The sequence below is a fragment of the Saimiri boliviensis genome, chromosome 1 (genome assembly GCF_048565385.1).
Source record: "Saimiri boliviensis isolate mSaiBol1 chromosome 1, mSaiBol1.pri, whole genome shotgun sequence".
Taxonomy (NCBI): domain Eukaryota; kingdom Metazoa; phylum Chordata; class Mammalia; order Primates; family Cebidae; genus Saimiri; species Saimiri boliviensis.
The window spans coordinates 161,240,835-161,260,433 of NC_133449.1; the positions used below are offsets into that span (position 1 = coordinate 161,240,835).

At 41.5% G+C, this 19,599-nt stretch overlaps 1 protein-coding gene across 2 annotated transcripts in view; it reads left to right on the forward strand.

Annotated features, from left to right (window-relative positions):
* SH3TC2 (SH3 domain and tetratricopeptide repeats 2) overlaps nucleotides 1–19,599 on the forward strand; it is a 67,195-nt gene that overhangs the window by 37,630 nt on the left and 9,966 nt on the right. For both annotated transcript variants that reach the window (XM_003933998.4, XM_074379569.1), the window contains 4 exons: nucleotides 80–260; nucleotides 14,033–14,183; nucleotides 16,542–16,664; nucleotides 18,241–18,391. In XM_003933998.4, coding sequence (XP_003934047.1) covers nucleotides 80–260; nucleotides 14,033–14,183; nucleotides 16,542–16,664; nucleotides 18,241–18,391 — 606 coding nt within the window. The remainder of the gene's footprint in view (nucleotides 1–79; nucleotides 261–14,032; nucleotides 14,184–16,541; nucleotides 16,665–18,240; nucleotides 18,392–19,599) is intronic.

Here is a 19,599-nt window from a genome sequence, read left to right on the forward strand (position 1 = left end):
TACAGAGAAAAGGGCTGGAGCAAATTATGTCCATGTCCTGTCTCAAGTCATCTCATTCACGTCCCTGCTTTGTGTTCAGGTCAGCTTCAGGTCACCAAGTCCCTCTGCCATTTCTACAGCTCTGTGTCCCCAAATCCTGAAGCATGCATCACCTACCATGAGCATTGGCTGGCCCTGGCTCAGCAACTCAGGGACCGGGAAATGGAAGGGAGGCTGCTGGAGTCCCTGGGGCAGCTCTATCGGAACCTAAACACTGCGAGGTGAGTCAGGCTCAGGAACTGTCTTAGAAGCAGCTTTCCTTCCTTAAGGAGAAACAGTGTTCTTTCCCACAGGAAGCCAAGTCCAAATGCACATAGTATAGGCGGGGTATTGTGCAAAAGCTCAAGGGCTCTGCGGCCACCACGGAGCATCTATCACTTACCAGTGGTGTGGCGTTGGGCAAACTATTTAACTTCTCCATGCCCCAGTTTCCTCCTCAGCCAAAGGAGGATAGTAATGGCATCTATCTTATAGTGTTTTTGTGAGGAATAAATAAGTTAATGTTCATAAAACACGCGGAACTGTGCTTGATATGCAGATAAGGCTCAGTAATGTTAACTGCGTCACTATTACTTGTGTGTTTCCATAACCACCTATCATGGGATCCTGACTGAGGATGCATGATTCAGAGAAGTGGCAATGATACCAAGGACAGAGGAACCTGCAGGAGGTCTTCATTACCTGAGGGGAATTGGTTGTAAAGAAAGGACAACCCCCACTGAAAGCAGGGGCATAACATTTCATGGTAAAAAAAAAGTTTGGTTGGGAACTTACCTTTAAAGTGAAATTATAGATTATGAAATAAAGTGTATTTTCACCTTTGAGTTAAGAATATTTACATTATAATTTCAACTATGCATTAAGTCTTAGAATAAACATGGAATAATAGGAGTGTTGACTTTTTGGCTTAATTATGCTGACAAAATTATATAACAGAGAAATGGGGCATTCCTTTGTTTTGTGATTGACTTTTCAGCACTACCTTAAAAATCCTCACTTTTGCAAAAATAAATCAAAACTTAACCATTTGACCCAAATGCCTCCTTTAACGCTTTGGTATTCACAGTATTGTCACTTGGAGATTTTGCCATCTTCTGTTGATTTTCTCTTTTTTGTTTCTTCACTGGTCTAATGCTGCTTCACCCTCATTTGCCAGTGGGCAGACTGAAGTTCTGCTCCGTAACAATTCTTAAATTGATTCCATTAAATCCTGCACGGATTGCAGGATCTTCCCGTTCACTTTGCAACAGATTTGCCTTGCAGTATTGCATTCATAATTATAAATGGCTTCTAAAATAGAGCATTCAGAATAGCTTCTAAAATTGCTACTGTTAAGCAGAGAGGTGGTTGAGGAGAGGCTAATTAAATACTTTTTTTTTTTTTTTGGCTTTGCTAAGCAACATGGTAACCGTGTGCACCTGGACAATCAGATAAAGAATAATCAGCTAATGAATTCCACCCTACCTTCTCTTTCTTCTCCAGTCTATCTCCCTCTCCCACCCCCTCATTCCTTCCCTCTCTTACAAGAATCAGGTACCCTTCAAACCTCCTGCTTTCTTTGCCTTCAATCGCGGGGAGGGAGTTTTGAATCCACGCAGCAGGTAAGGAGTCAGGACTCCCCAGCTTTACCCTGCTTTCATTCTAGGACACCGTAAGAGTCTGGATACTTCTGGAGAAGATCCAGAAGGCAGGCTTGAATTAACTATTGAGATGACATAGTCATATGCTCATAGTGAAGTATCATAGGACTGGGCTCTGGAAAAGTTGGATTCTGGGGGACAGGAGCAAGAGTGCCAAATATGTGTCAGGGTATTGGCACCTCTGACTACGGGGCAAGCTCAGTCTTAAATACTCCCAGACATCACCTACCCCACTGCCATCCTTTGCTCACCAGCTCCCCACTCCAGATGCCTAAACCCACTGAAACATTAAGGGGGAAGCCGGAGAAAAGGCCCTGGATGCTGTCAGCATGAACCACAGAGGCTTTAGTTAAGATGGGATGCATAGTCACTGTCCTGATGTGATGGGGGGTGAACATACACAAAGGTGTGATGGAGAGGAGGTCAGGGGTGGGTCTACAGATGGCTCAAGAAGTTACTGGAGGGAGTCAGAAGCCACAGAGCTGGAAGAAGAGCAGCCAAAACTGGATTAGGAGTCAGATAACTTGATCCTGCCCTGACCTAATAACGTGTCCTTAAATCAATCACTTTTCCTCTTGGTCACCTTCCGTCTGTAAAGATAAGTTGAATCAGGTCCCTTCTAGCTGCAAAATGTTGAGTCTGGGACCAGCTAGCTATGCTATTCTGTCACTGGATATTCATACTAGAATTCCTGCTGCCTCCCAAGTGTATTGAATTTTTGGTGCAGATTCTTAAAGTTGTGGGCCTTCTAGGGTGCCTTTGAAATCAGAGACATAAGCTTTTAGGGTTTGAAAGACTTCGTAATATGTTCAGAAGGTCTTGTGGGCAGACATTGTGTCTAGCCCAGAGCTTGGCACAGAGGTGACATACAGTATGTGTGTGCTTGGGGAAGCCAAGTCGTTAGTGAGTAACTTAGTCTACTAGCTCACAGCCCTTGAGATGAAGCTATATGCTGACGTGGCCACTGATGATTATGATGGAGAATGGAGGAGCTTTGTGTTGAGGACTCCATGGCTCCTTTGCTTATGGCTCAGGTAAGGAAAAGTGTTTGCAGCTTGGAGGCAGGCTCTTTGGTCTTTAGTGACAAGCGCAGTAGTCAGAGTGCCATGAGCAGAACCCGGGATGTCCGTTCCAACAGTCTTTTGAGAACACTGGCCTACGTAGTATTAGCCACAGAAAACAATGTATCCTTTCTAAGGATTCTCCATTGCTAAAAAACCAAATCACATATAGTGAAGTAGAGTATCAGAGTTTAGCACCCAAATGAGGAACCCGTTTTTTTCCTAGTATTATGGAGTTGCTTAAGGTTAAAAAGCATTACACCTTTTTCACTAGGCTGAGGCGGGTGAATCAGTTAAGTTAAGGAGTTTAAAACCAGCCTAGCCAACATGGTGAAACCCTGTCTCTACTAAAAATATTTAAAAAAAAATTAGCCAGGCATGGTGGTGGGTGCCTGTAGTCCCAGCTACTTGGGAGGCTGAGGCAGGAGAATCACTTGAACCTGGGAGGTGGAGGCTGCAGCAAGCAGAGGTCATGCCACTGCACTCCAGCCTGGGTGACAGAACAAGACTCTGTCTTTAAAAAATAAACAAAAGAAAGAAAAGAAAAGAAACGGATTACACTAGTATTGAAGGTGATAGGGTGAAAAATACAGGTCTCCTTCTAACTTCCCTTCCTTGATACTTTCCTGAAGTAACTGCTTAAAGATTTTTAAATATCCATCAAGGAATAGTTCATGCATATTAAAGATTACATATGATACATATTTTCTATCTTAAATATTAGATATATATAATATACACATGTTTTAGTTACATAATAAAATAAAATTTCTATTATATAATATACTGTTTTGTTACTTGCTTTTTTCCATTAAAAATATCACTATGAAATGTCAATCCAACGTTTCTTCACACTATGGGAGCCCTTCCAATATGTCGGGCATGGTGGAAGGTGTGGGGGAACTCAGTGGTTAGAAAAACAATCCAAACAGCCACAAACAGAATAGTCTGCCCTATGTAAGAGTGAGCATGTTGCCTTTACAAGTATTCAAACAGAGGCTGACTATTCAAACATTTTATTGAAAAGTTTCCTGAATTGAACTGGACCTGGAAGTCCTTACTAACAGTCTTATTGAGGTATAATCACACACCGTAAAATCCAGCCTTTGAAGTGTGCAATTCAGTTTTCAGTATATTCATACAGTTGTGTAACCATCCCCACTATCTAATTTCAGAACGTTTTCATGGCCCCTAAAAGAAAGCCTGTACCCATCAGCAGTCACTCCTCATTACCCAACCTCACTCCAACCCTGGAAACCACTAATCTGCTTTCTGTCTCTATGGATTTGCCTATTCTGGATATTTGATATAAATGGAATCATACAGTATTTATCCTTTTGTGTCTGGATTCTTTCACTTAGCATCATGTTTTCGAGGTTCATCCATGTTGTCACATGTATCAGTACTTAATTACTTTTTACGGCTGAATGATATTTTGTTGTACTGATACGTCACATTTGCTTATTCACTCATCAGTTGATGGACATTTCAATTGCTTCCACTTTATGGCTATTGTGAATAGTGGTGCTGTGAACATTTACGAACAAATTTTTATGTGAAGAAGTGTTTTCAGTTCTCTTGGGTAGCCCTAGGAGCAAAATTACAGTCATACCATAAATCTATGTTTAAAGTTTTGGGGAACTGCTAGGCTGTTCTTCAAAGTTATGACACCATTTTTCCTTCCCATTAGCAATGCATAAGGGTTCCAGCGTCTCCCATTGACAGCAGCACGTGCGTCTTCTTTTATTTCAGCCACCCTAGTGGGAGTGAAACTGTATCTCATTGTGATTTTGATTTGCATTTTCCTAATGACTACAGATATTGAGCATCATTGCAATGTGCTCTGGCCCTTTGTGTATCTCTGGAGAAATATCTACTCCCTTGTCCATTTTTTTAAATTGGGTTGTTTGCCTTTTGAATTTTGAGTTGTAAAAATTCTTTATATATTCTGGATACAAGTCCCTTATCAGATATACGATTTGCAAATATTTTATCCCAGCCCATGGGCTGTCTTTTCACTTTTTGATCCCTCATAATAGGGTAGTTGGGAACTATTTCTTCCTCTTCTATTTCTTGAAAGAGTTTGTGAAGGATTAGTGTAAAATTTTTCTTTAAACATTGGATGAAATTCACCGGTGAAGACTTCTAAATCTAGATTTTCCTTTGTAAGGAGGTTTTTTTTTTTATTAATTGCTAATTCAATATTGTTAGTTTTTATAGGTTTATTTAGATTTTTTATTTCTTTTATAATCCTTTCTATAATTTCTATAAAGTTGGTAGTAGTGTTCACTTTAATTCCTGAGAATTTTTTTTTTTTATTATTGATCAGTCTAGTCAAAGATCTGTCATTAACAAAAAATTTTAAATGAATTAACTTTTGGCTTTATTGATTTTTTTCTATTCTTTATCTTTTATTTTTGCTCTCATCTTTATTATTTTCTTTGATCTTTTTGTCTAGTGTCTTAGGTGGACTATTAAGCTATTGCGTTTTTTTTTTCTTTTTTAATATAAGCATTTACAGCCATAAATTTTCCTGAGTATTGTATCTACTCCATTTTATTTATTTTGGCATGCTGTGTTTATTTTCATTCATCTCAAAGTACTTTCTAATATCCTTTGTGATTCTTCTTCAGTCTATTGGTTATTTAGGAGTATGTTAATTTCCACGTATTTGTGAATTTTTCAAATTTCTTTCTGTTACTGATTTCTAATTTCATGTTGTGGTGGGAAAACCTACTTTGTATGACTTTATTCTTTTTACATTTGCTGAGATTTGTTTGGTGTCCCAATATATGGTCTATTCTGAAGGATGTTTCATGTACACTTGAGAAGAATGTGTATTCTGTTGTTTGGTGGAGTCTATAAATATTTTTTAGTTTTAATTATAATTTTTTATTTGCTTGTTGTTCTTATGTCTAGTTCTTCTATCCATTATTGAAAGTGTGTTATTAAAATCTCTAATTATTGTTGAGTTGTTTATTTCTTCCTTCCATTCTGTCAGCTTTTTCTACATGTATTTGGGCGCTTTATTAGGTGCTGCATGCATGTTTATAATTATGCCTTTCTGATGGATTGAGTCAATTATCATTATAAAATGTCCTTCATTTTAATCTTTTTATCTGATATTAGTATAGCCACTCTAGCTCTCTTTGGTTACTGTCAACTGTCTACATGGTCTATATTTTTAGTCTATTTGTGTCTTTGAATCTAAAGTATGTCTCTTGTAGATAGCATGCAGTATAAACATTTTCTTTCCTCTCCATTCTTCAGTGTTTGTCATTTAACTAGAGTGCTTAATACATTTACATTTAATTACAGGTAAAGTAGGATTTATATCTGCAATTTTGTTATTTTATTCTCTATATTAGTAGCTTATATCTTTTTGTTTTTCTATTTCTCTGTTACTGCATTCATTTGTGTTAGATATTTTCTTGTATACTATTTTAATTTCCTTGTTATTTCTTGTCCTGTATTTCTTCCTATTTCTTTCAGTTATTTTCTTTTTCTTTTTTTTTTTCTGAGACAGAGTCTCACTTTGTCACCCAGGCTGGAGTGCGGTGGTGCGATCTCGGCTCACTGCAACCTCTGCCTCCTGGGTTCAAGTGATTCCACTGTTTCAGCCTCCTCAGTAGCTGGGATTACAGGCATGTGCCACCACGTCTGGCTAATTTTTTGTATTTTTAGTGAAGATGGAGTTTCACCATGTTGGCCAGGCTGGTCTCAAACTCTTGACCTCAAGTGATCCACCTGCCTCAGCCTCCCAAAGTGCTGGGATCACAGGCTTAAGCCGCTGCTCCCTACCTCAGTTATTTTCTCAATAGTTACCCTAGGGTAATAATTAGCATCTTAAAAAAAATCTTTGGAATTTTCTGGTCATGCCCACAGTCCTGCACATGCATATGGTCTTCTAGATTCCCAGGAATATGTCAGAGCTTTGAAAGCTTTTTATGGACATCTCATTTCCCATCTTTTCCTCTCATGTGTTTTTGTGGCCTTTCCTTGTTTGTTCCAAATATTTTCACCACCTAAGGCAGTGACCATATTAAACAACTGCTGCTGATTATTTTTTGACGTATGCCTCAGGGATTTTGCACTGAGTGAGCTCTGAGTGAGGTTAAATGATTGCAAGCAAGCCCTGTGAGTGGAGGCTTTCAGGGAACTTCTAAACAGATCAAACAGAAACAGTTCTCTGGGGATGAAACTTTGGAGGATTTGAAGCTCATTGCTCATTGCTTGAGGATTTCAAGCTCATTGCTAGGGTGGTGGTTTTTCCAGCTACCATGATTGTGAGGCTATTGGTTTTTAGGTGTATCACAGAGCTAGGGACAAGCAAGATGTCTCTAAGGCAAGTTGAAAATCAATGAAGCTCATTTTCATAACGAGATTCAGCCGTTTTCCTGAATAAACACTCCTTGCAAAACTTTGGTTAATATCCAGAGTTCCAAAAAATTTTATTTAGACAATTTTTGCCTGTTCTCGTTGCTTTTGTGGAGGAGTAAATTTTTAGAAATCTTTACTCCATTGTTCCGTAAATTGATCTAGATTAGGATTTTTAATTTGAATAGTTTATAGTTTTAAACTCTGAGATTCTTATTTGTATAATTGGGAGGAAATAAATATCCACTTTTGCTTTACCACTAATGAGTGATACCGAGTGGAATATTGGGAAATACTTTAGGTGTCAGAGGAAACCCCTGTACACATAAGGTCATTGTCCCTTTGCAGATTGGCCAGTTCAACAAAGAGAACATACTGTAATGCTGTATTTATTTAGCATGTATAAATCACCTCCTACAAAACACTTAAAAAAATAAAAGAACAAAGACCAATTACAGAAACTGATAAATGGGTGTTTCTATGCACCTGGGGGTGGTTACTGTAATTTAGTACTAAGCTTCCTGGTAGCTGAGTTAAAAAGGGGAAAGCTGTATGAGGTTCTCACTGTCTGACAAAGGAACAAAAACACATGTATCTGTTGGAGCAAATGTTTTCCTGGCACAGATTGCTTAGGAGGAATTTATTAAGCGGGTCTTGATGTAATGGACAGATTTCTTCAACTAAATTTTCCTCAAGGGATTTGCATTCTCACAAAGCTCAAAGCCACAGCAAGCAGAGGCAGGAAGTGTTCATGGAAGAAGCAGCAGGCTTCTGTAGGGGCAGGTTTGGAGAGAAAGGAGACAGTGCTTTCAGCAAAGGATGGGGGTGATCTGTCAGGGAAGACTTTATCAAGGTGGTCATCTTTGAGGAGGCCCTTGAAGGCTAAGTAATATTTTGAAAAGTGGAGAAGGGTAGGTATTAAGTGGATGAAATAGCAGTAGACATGGAGAGGTCAGGACACATTTGAAAGACATTTTGTAGATTTAACAGACAGGTTTTGGTGATCAACTGGCTATGGGTTATGACATGGTTTGGCTGTGTCCCCACTCAAATCTTATCTTGAATTGGTGCTCTCATAAATCCCATGTGTTGTGGGAGGGCCCTGGTGGAAGGTAATTGAATCATGGGGCGGTTTCCCTCATATTCCTCTCGTGGTAGTAAATAAGTCTCGCAAGATCTGGTGTTTTATAACAGGAAACTCCTTTCGCTTGGCTCTTATTCTCTCTCTTGCCTGCTGCCATGTAAGACATGCCTTTCACCTTCCCCCATGATTGTAAGGCCTTCCCAGCCACATGGAACTGTGAGTCCATTAAACCTCTTTTTCTTTATAATTTACCCAGTCCTGAGTATGTCTTTATCATCAGTGGGAAAACAGACTAATACGGGGGCAAAGAAGATTCATCTTCTTCCCCAGAAGGAGATACGGAGGTTGGTGGGCATGGGAGGGGTTGTAACGGGTATCCAGACCTGTACAGTGAACATCCACAGTGAAAATGATCACCATAATAGAAAGACTTCAGTAAGCATGGATTGTTTACTAAGCCATATGTAAATCTCAGGACAACCTTATGAGGTAGAAAGAACTATGGAAATGGAGAACTAAAGAAGCCAAACAACTTGCATGAGGTTTCCAGCAGGGATTTATACCCAAACTGTGTGAATTTAGAGCAGGGTTAGCAAACTTTTTAAGTAAAGAATAGCATAGCGTTTTAGGCCTTGTGGGCTATATGAGCTCTGCCACAAGTATTCAACTTTGCAGCTGTAGTATGAAAATAGATAAATAACTTTATTTACAAATGCAGATTGAAGACTGTATTTGGCTCACGGGCCATAGTTTAACAACTCCTGATCTAAAAAGACGTAGTCTTATGCACTCTATGTATTCTGTCCGCCCAGCCAATAATTCTTGCCGGTCCAGGTACGGTGGCTCAAGCCTGTAATCCCAGCACTTTGGGAGGCCGAGGCGGGTGGATCACAAGGTCAAGAGATCGAGACCATCCTGATCAACATGGTGAAACCCCATCTCTATTAAAAATACAAAAAATTAGCTGGGCATGGTGGCACGTACCTGTAATCCCAGCTACTCAGGAGACTGAGGCAGGAGAATTGCCTGAACCCAGGAGGCGGAGGTTGCAGTGAGCCGAGATCACGCCATTGCACTCCAGCCTGGGTAACAAGAGCGAAACTCCATCTCAAGAAAAAAAAACCTAATAATAATAATAATTCTTGCCCTAGATAAAAGAAATAGGTATGGACACTATAGAGTGAAGCCCTGTAGAATTGTATGGTTGAGAGGGGCCTCGTTTTCATCAGGCTGACCCCTGCCTGCTGTAGAGAGTCCAGACAATTCCACCACTTGGTTTCACACTAGCTCAGATCCTTGACTTCTCAATTTAAGATGGTTTTCACGATCTCATGCTCCCTTTTTACTGCTTTTAATTTCTCTTATTTGAAAGATTTTCTCTAGGGTTTAGAATTGGGTTATGGGGTATGTGTGTGTTGGGGTGGTGGGGGACACAGGTAGATATTGAAAACTTTGTCCCAGCCTTCAGATTTTTACCTTGGGACACTTTTCTGTCCCTTTGTCTAATATCTTCAGAATCATGCCTTCCCTGCCTCCCAGGGGACAACTACAGAATTTAGTTTGATAAAGGTTTGCAATCTCCCAGTGGGAGGGATCTTAGGGAGTCTTGTCTTCTGTCCTTGAGGTGACACAACACAGACTGGCCATAGAACTGAACCAGATAAGGTCCATGAGAACTCTGTGGCTCTATTAAATCAATTCAACAAATATTTACTGAGCATTTACTATGGCCCAGGCACTGTGCTAAAAACTGAACAAGGGCAATAATAGTCCCTGAGCTCACGATGACAGACTAGTACAGAAAATAAATGTACAAATAGCCATCGAAGGTATCACGTAAATTGTGATAAGTGCCACAAAGGATGTGCATATTGTTTTTAGAAAGAAGGGATGCCTTGCATGTAATAGGTCCTCTCAAAATTATGGTTAATTCTTTGCATGTGAATATATCAGTAGCCTAGCAGCCATTGCTCTTGTCTTTTATTTTTATATTTATGCTTCTTATTCCTCTGGAACTGAAAAAGTGAGACTTATTAAAAATATATAATTAATATGTTAATCTCTAACACAGAAGCAATTATTTCTTCATTTTCATTGTAAATAAAGGAAGAATTTTTTTTTTCTGAAATGTCCTCATCGGATCACAAAGCTATAATGTACACTACCACCCCAGTTTTGCACGTGAGGAAACTTTGTTCAAGGTTTAAAATAGCTTATGTCTTTTAAAACTTTAGGGTTTTTAAAGTCGTAATTAAAACAAAAGTGCTAATATCTGAGCCAGAAATCAGGCACTGCTTGAGGGGGTAAGTGTAAGGGTTCTGGGTCAGACTCTGAGAGTTAGATCCTGGTTTAAACAGGGCTTATTACTTGGTACAAATTAGTTACCCTTACCAAGACTTACTTTTTTTCTATTTGTAAAATGAATATAATAATAGTACTGATCTCTTGGGGCTGTTGTGATGATTAAATGAGATTTTGCATGTAAAGCACCTAGTACACACTAAGTGCTCAATAGATGTCAGATAACAACGCTGCCATTGTTACTATTATAAGACAAAGCAGTTGAGAGCTCAAAATAAGGCTTTAGAAATGTGCAGGAAAACTTGGATGTGTGTCAGAAAGCAAAACAAAACAACAGCATTCCACTGGATTTCTTTATTTGCAAAATGGGCTACAAATTCTGATGGCTTGGGGTTTCTATGGGGATTAAATGAGAAAATGTATGCTGAAAGTATATACCCAACCCCTCACATAGGTCAGCCCTCAGTTTTTGGCCATCTTCATCATCAAAGCAGGATGAGACCAGTAGTGGAGGCTGGGCTTTAGGCAGAGGTCAGACAGACTCATCTAGGCAGGGTGGGGATCTGGGAAGCCCCAGCAGGCAGTGATAAGAGGAAATCTAGAAATGCAGGTGTCTTGGCATCACTTGGCCATGGACTCATGGCTGATGTTCAGGCAGGAAAGAAGAAACAAAGACTTAGCCCCAGAGACTGAACTTGAGGACAGGAAAAATGAGAGAAAGAGAAGAATCAAGATGGGAAAGGAGAGGAGATAATATGGCAGGCCACAGGCAAGACTCAGAAGCACACAGGCTGCCTCAGTGCTGGTCCACTAGCAGTGCTCCTTGCTTCTTTGGCTTTGGAAGCCAAACCAAACCTAGAGCCTGTGGGTGGCAGCTAGAGGAATTGGCATGCTGGGCCATCTGGTGCTCACCTGACAGGTGACACTGGCAGATGTAAAGTAATGGGAGTGAGTGGTGACAGGATTAGACCACAAAAGCCCTTGTTTTCTACTGGAGTTCATAGACCATGTGCAAGTCTTGGTGAGGGCAGTTGTCTTTGGAAAATCCTCCATTTGCAAGGAGTCTTAATGGTGCTGCGTGAGCAGCCAGGTCTCTATAACTCTTACCTTCCCCTGATGGGGTGTTTCTTGGAGAGAAACAGAGATCTCCTGTCTTCCTCAGTCGTAATGAACTCAGAGGGAGAAAGTACAAGAAGCAAATGCTGGCTCTGACAGTTGGCCTGCCGGTAATAACCTTAATCGTGTTCCCTGAAGGTCTGGAGAAAACAGTTATAGTACCTCAAGGGCATCTCAGGACAGTAAATGGTCATATAGAAAAACAGAGCAGGAAATAGGATGAGGGTGAGATTTATGGGTCTCGTCTTCACCAGCAGTTTCAGTGAGAGTGAGGAGAGTTGTGGAGTCCAGGCCTGCTGAATCTCAACCCTGCTTGAGTTTGTGGGGAGACATAAAGTGGGGAGAGAAAGGCAGGGCTTCTTATCATGAAAGACGCCTGCGGTTACTGTCGCTGAGCCGAGGAGGTTGGTGGTCACTGCAGCGTGGTGTGGAGTTCTTGAGCTCATTACATGCTCAGAGGAAGTTTCACATTTTAAAACTTGAGAAAAGGGTGGCCAAGGACCATCCTGGATGTCAATAAATCTCATGTTAACAGCAGGGCAGAAGAGAAAGCTTGAGGTTTTTCTTTCTATTTCTTAGAAGGGCCAAATGCCTGGCAGTCTCTCCAGAAGACCAGCAACTGCCCCATTCCCAGTAAGGATCAGGGCCTTAGGAGCTGAGAGCAATGCTCGTTTCCCTCACGGCACATAAAGGGGCCTGCCAGCTGAGAGGTCCGTGGTTGAGTAGTAACCACATTTGTGGAGGACTTTCTACTTAAGTGTCCACAGACGTGGTTGATGAAGATGAGTGTTTCTGGAAGGAGTTGCGTGGTTTGCTGTGGTGGTTCTCAAACTTTGGTGTGCCTGGAGTGTAACCCGGGTGTGTCTTAGGAATTCAGGTCCCTGAATTGCAACTGTAACGAATCTTTTTCAGTGAGTCTGAGGTAGCTCTGGGGGTTGTGTGCTTAATAAGCTCCCTAGGAAATGCTGATGCAGGTGGGCCACAAATCATGTTTTGGGAAATATGAGTCTTATGGGACGAATCCTAGGCTTCGAATCAGAAGAAGCGAGTTCTGTCCTTGGATCTCGCCCTAATGTGCTGTGCAAACATATGGAAGTTATTTCCAATTTCTGGGCTTGTTTCCTCTATAAAATAAGAAGATTGGACTAGATCAGCAAGTCTCAATCCAAACTGCACAACAGTGGAGAGCTTAGACACAATGCTTGTGCCTGAGCCCTATTCCGAGAATCCAGTGCTCAGGCTCTCATGATGTTGCCACACACTGGGAAAGAGTGTTGCAGTGGATGGGCTTAAAATACTTCCAGGTGACTCTAGTTGTTGCTGGCATTGAGAACTACCGTCTAGATATGCACAGTGTTCCTTCTTTGTGTTTGAATGCTGAATCGTGAGAAAATATATTACCTATGTCTCATTTCTTCATTGGTCCCTCCATTGTCATGGAGGGAGAGTTTTCTACAAAATACAATTTTCCAGAAAATTAAAGGGTACCCCATTAAGCACCAACCTGTTAAAACTTGCACTCTACTTTGTTTTTTCTTTATAAACAAAACATCAAAATCTTTTCTATGATTTAAAGTTACTGTCACTCATTCATGCATTCACTCAATAAGTATGCATTTGGTATCTACTTTGTGTTAGTAACTGTATTAGTTCGTTCTCATGCAGCTAGTAAAGACATATCTGAGACTGGGTAATGTATAAAGAAAAGGAGGTTTAATGGACTCACAGTTTCACATGGCTGGGGAGGCCTCACAATCATGGCTAAAGGTGAAGGAAGAGCAAAGGCAGTCTTAAAAGGTGGCAGGCAAGAGAGCATGTGGAGGGGAACAGCCCTTTATAAAACCATCAGATCTCGTGAGACTTATTCACTATCGTGAGAACAGCAGTATGGGGGTAACCGCGTGATTCAATTACCTTCCACCAGCTCCCTCCCACAACATGTGGGGATTATGGGAGCTACAATTCAAGATGAGATTTGGGTGAGGACGCAGCCAAATCATATCAGTAACATAACACCAAAAAAGGTTATAGGGCAGTCGAAGGCTTGATGGACCGTGCATCAGTAATAATAATAATTATAAGTAATCTTTAAACATTCATCAGGTGCCGAGGACATAATAGGCATTGTTCTAAGCAGTCTAGTTTTATTTCATCTAATCCACACAGCAGTCCACTCGGGTGGGCACAATGATAGCCCTGTTTTACAGATGAGGAAACTAAGGCACAGAAGAATCCTGTACTTTCTCAAGGTCACACAGCTGATTGGGGTAGAGCTGGGATGCAATCAAGCCCACTCCCCTGTGTGATGTGGAACGTGGCTGTCCCTGCTCAGAGCTTCTGTTTCATTCCGTGCTGAGTGGACCCTGAGGCCCCCTTTGAGCCCTCGCACATCACAAGTTCATGTCTGTCCCCAGGTCGCTCAGGAGGTCCCTCACGTGCATCAAGGAGAGCCTGCGTATCTTCATTGACCTGGGGGAGAAAGACAAGGCTGCTGAGGCCTGGCTTGGGGCGGGGCGACTCCACTACCTCATGCAGGAAGACGAGCTGGTGGAGCTGTATCTGCAGGTAGGCCTTCTGTAGAGCTCTCTGGGAGTTGTTGACTTGGGTTATTTGGGGAGGCAGCTGTACCTTCCAAATCAACCAGCTGGAACCAGAGAGGGATGATGTTTACCCTAAAGCTGTGGAGAGAGGGTCAACACTGGGCTGCTCCCTGAACACATGGTGGAAACCAAGGTGGTCTGGCAAGCTGAGTACAGGCAGCAAAGGGCCAGTTGCTGAGTCCCATATGCACCCTGGGAGGATGTGACGCGAGACTCGCATAGCACCTGTGATGTCACTTGTCCCATGAAGTATACCCGTCTTTCCAAAGCTCAACATACACTCTGACTTCAGGGTTTTGCTGCTGTTTGAGGCAAGGTGGGTGTGTATGTGGCGTGTTCACAATATTATTCTCTTATTATTATTATCTTTTGTTTGCATACTTTTAATATCAGAGATGTGGTAGAGTGTAGTGCTAAAAGTTCTGGGCTTTGAAGAGATAAAAGCCTAGAGTCAAATCACAGGGCCATCGCATTTGGACTGATTATGTGACATTTACTAAATGCTCAGAACTTAGTAAATGTTTAATACATGATATTTTACTGTTATTACTATCTGTACACTATTGACATTAAATACTGGGATGATATGTAAGATGTTTAATTCTATAAAAATATGCCAGTTTTCTTTCCCATATTTTTTTCTTTCTTTTTTTTTTTTGAGATGGAGTCTCACTGTCTCCAGGTTGGAGTGCAGTAGCGTGATCTTGGCTCACCACAACCTCCGCCTCCTGGGTTCAAGCAATTCTCTTGCCTCAGCCTCCTGAGTAGCTAGAACTACAGGCATGCGCCACCATGCCCAGCTAATTTTTATATTTTTAGTAGAGATGGGCTTTTACCGTGTTGGCCAGGATGGTCTCAATCTCTTGACCTCGTGATCCACCCGCCTCGCTCTCCCAAAGTGCTGTGATTACAGGCGTGAGCCACCATGCCGGGCCTTTTTCTCTCTTTTTACTTTTCCTTATGCTATCACATAAACTTGCACAAATTTACTTCTACTGAGACTTAATAGTGGCTGCTTAACACTGATGGCATGCTTCCTGTGTACAGGAGACTTTGCTAAACATTTCACATGTGTGTCGTAGTTTAACCCTCATTACAAATGCAGTAGGAGTTTCCATTATAATTTCCATTTTACAGTTGAAGCTCAGAGAGGCTGAGTAATTTGCCCAGTGTGATATAACTAGTAAGTGGTGGAGCCGAGAGTTGCACACAGTGTGACTTACAGCCTTCAGTCTCAGCCTCTGTGCCATCTGCCTTGCGATTGGGCTGAAAGGGTTTCAAGAGAGCAGACAATTCAGTCTTCTCCTTGCATGTTCTGGGAGACTGAAGTCCACAGAGCACTGTTCGGATTGTTCACTGTTTTGATGGCAAAGCTTCCCGACTCCAGGAATCCATCTCACTGCCCCTCTCCCTCTCTCTCTCTCTCTCTCTGTAGTTGTCCATACAATAGCAGCAACTGCAGGGTCTTGTCCTAGTGATGAAATGTGTTCACTGGCCAGAACTGATCCCAGGCCCCACCCAACCCCAACTAATTGACGTTGTGCAGGGTCATTTCCATGGAAGTGAATCATTCTGGACCTGAGGCTATTTGAGGTCCTGTAACTGTGCTGCAGATGCAGTGGTTTATTCTTTACTCTTCAACTTCTTTAGCACGTCTGGTGTACATGCAATCCAAAATAGCTGGCTAGAGATAAAGAGGATGTGGAGGCTAGGGTATTGGGATGAAAGCACCAACATTTGTGTGCCACCGATTATTGGTGTGAACTTGGAGAAGTTCTATTTTCTTTCTGAGCAACACTATCACCGTCTGGAAACTGTAAGATGTTGACCTGGATCACTATTTTTCAATTTCAGTTATTTACATATTAAATTCATGGTTTTGCTGTATACATGTACCTTCTATACCATTGTTTACTTTTTTTTCTTTGATTCAACATCAGATCAACTTAGCTTTTTTTTTTACACTTAGCCTTATCCTACACAAAAATATCTAAAATTGCAGGTTTTATGCATTGTTAATCTCTTTTTTCTAAAACACATTAAAATAAATACGTATTTAGTAAAACAAAATGTTTTTCTATGTACTATTAAAAATAATCTAGCACCGCCCAAAGTAATCTCTCACACCAGAATGGGGAAATGCCAGACAGGAGAATCTCTAAGTCCTCTTACCAGCCCTATGAGTGTGCAGACCAGTTTAGGATTTGGGAGACTTTAGCAGAGGATTAATTGATTTAAGTGGTCTGCATTTTAGCTCTGCCAGTCCTGTGGCAGTCTGGAAGCCCTTCTCTCTGCCTTTAACAGCTGTCTCTGTCCCACCCAGGCAGCCATCCAGACAGCCCTGAAGTCAGAGGAGTCTTCGCTGGCTCTCAAACTTTATGAAGAAGCAGGTGATGTGTTCTTCAATGGGACCCGCCACAGACATCACGCAGTGGAGTACTATCGAGTAAGTCCAAGAGGCTCAGTTTGACGAGCCAGGCCCTGGCACAGACGTGGGCAGGGTCAGGCTGGCCTTCGGCCTGGGTCCCTCTTCTCCTCTCTTGCTGTTATTTCTTTTCTCTCTCTTTCTTGTCCAGTACCCACCCACTCGCCCTCTCTTCAATCTAGCGGGAGCTCAGGGAAGGTTCTGATAAACTTAGTCATTCCAGGCTTGCTAAGTTATCCTTCCTGGGATAATACACTGAAATAATTGAGTCCAGGAGTTGAAGACCATCTCGAACTGTTGGGTGCATTGGACTTTACAGTTTGTAACACACTTTCAAGTTTACCAGTGTTTCCCACTTACTACTGGTGGCGTGATGGGAGATTACGTAAAGGGTTACATAGATGAATGCTTTAGTTTGATCATATTTTTAATGAGCATGCATTAAAATATGTTTTTTAGAAACTAAAAATGTGGCCGGGGGCGGTGGCTCACGCCTGTAATCCCAGCACTTTGTGAGGCTGAGGCAGGTGAATCACCTGAGGTCAAGAGTTCGAAATCAGCCTGGCCAACATGGGGAAACCCCATCTCCACTTAAAAAAAAAAAAAACCCACAAAAATTAGCTAGGTATAGTGGCACGCACATGTAGTCCCAGCTACTTGGGAGGCTGAGGCAGGAGAATTGCTTGAGTCTGGGAGGCAGAGGTTGCAGTGAGCTGAGATTGCACCACTGCACTCCAGCCTGGGTGAGGGAGGGAGACCCCATCTCAAAAAAAAAAAATTAAAAATATATTATATAAGCTCGTCAAACATATGATTTCACAGATATTGCAAAGAATGAGGCAAGAAAAAAAGAGTTGATGTTAAGAATAACACAAATTAAATAAATGTCCAGATATTAAGCAGATATGTCAAAAATTGGGATTGTTATTCATCACTGACTGAAATTTTGGAAGCCTCATGATCTTATTTGATCCTAAAATTGTTTTCATTCAGCTATTCATTCATTTGTTTGTTCAGTTCTTTTTTCAGTGATCAAACATTAGCAAGCACTCAGTCTGTGCCAGGCACTGAGCTAGGGAAGAACAAGGAATGCATCTCTGAGTATTGAGGGGCTTACTTTCATATGCATTTCATTTTGTAGATGAGAAAACTAAAGTTCAGAAAGATGAAATGATTTGCCTAAAATTCTATTATAATAAAGACATAGAAATGGCCACTTATTGAGATATTAACACTCTATGGGCATACTCATGTATGTTTCATAGATAGCACTGTGGATGCTAGGGGAACCCACAGCTGACATAGGAACGACTTCCCACATGACCTTGGGAAAAGGTTCCTCTTGTTTCTCCAGGTTTCCCCAATATTAGGGGGCCCAATTCCCTCTACTTCTTCTACTTTAAGATATGGACAAAGCACCATGAGCAAGGACCAGAGAGAGAGAGAGTAAAGGCACACAAGGAAACATGGATGGCTGACCCCTATTTGCTTTAGTCCTCTGCCATCCCCCAATCCCCGCTTGGAGAAGATAAGCCTCCCAGTGTATGGTATGCACCAATAGCTAGACTAAAGAAGTTCCTGGTGCCTCTGTTCTTAGGCTGGAGCTATTCCTTTAGCAAGGAGGATGAAGGCAGTGAGAACTGAGCTCCGGATTTTCAACAAGCTCACAGAGCTGCAGATCAGCCTCGAAGGCTACGAGAAGGCTTTGGAATTTGCCACCCTTGCCGCCAGGCTCAGCACGGTCACAGGTTGGTGGTCTTTACTGTCGGGAGTGTTGAATGGGAGGGATGACTAGTCAAGGATAGAGAGCAAAGTAATAACAACACAGGCTCTGGAATCAGACTGTGTGGGTTCGAATCCCGGGTCCAACTGTCAGGGAATAAAACCCTAGTTAGTAAAAGCACATTTTCCTATGAAGCGGAAATGTAAATGAAGGTCGGGTTCCTATTACCCTAACTCGCAACATAGCTGAATATCTTGTGTTTATAGCAAAAGCTAGTGGGAAACAATAAAAGTCACCGGAACAGACAAACGGCAAAATAAAAAAGATTTTAAAACCCCTCAACTTGAATGTTGGTGCTTGAAGAAAAGCAGGAATGATTAGAGAAGCCTTGATTAGATGTAAGGGTAAATGGAATATTCTATGATGATTCCAGAAAGGACTTCTGGGCATTTTCAAGGGCATCTAATATGGATGATACTGGACTTTATTGTGTCTAATTGCACTCTTGAGAGCTCTTTCTCTCTTTTCCATACCTTTTTCCTTATTGCATAAGACCTCATCCGAGTGACTTTGTGCTCATCTTAGCGAAGGCCTTGATGGCCCCCGGCAGCTCTTTTGAGTGCTTTATCCCTCACTGGACGGGAGCTGAAGGGAGGTTGCATGTATCCTTTATACATGTACCTCCCCTGTGGCTGATTTTTTCCATATCAGAGTATTTTCTCTCTCTTAGACTTTCTCTTTTAATTTTGGCTTTTGGCTCTTTGAAGCTTAAAAGTGATGTTTTTAGATGGTATCCAACAGCCACCTTGAAAATATTTTAAAGATACGATTGTAAGCCTTTGTTCTCTGTAAAAGGCTGCTCTGTATTAAAACAACAAATCCAGCAAACAGTCATAGACCTGTTAGAAACCAACATTCTAAAGCATGGTTTAAGGGTGAACAGGTGTCTGTAGCTTATCTGAGACTGAGAGTGGGTAAAGGGACCAAGAAGAGACTGCTACGTGGTGGTACCCAAGATAACTCTCTGAAGAGAGAGTTACCCATTGCAAACTTAGCTACTCCATCAAGCTAATCTTGTCACTATGACCCATTACAAGGGTTTAAAAAGAATTATTTCCCAGAATCCTACATTACAGTAGCATCTGCAATAAGGAGAAAATTTTCTTCTAGGAATCACCCCAGGAAACCTTGACTGGCACCCATCCTCTATTTAGTTACTCTTACAGAGCCCTG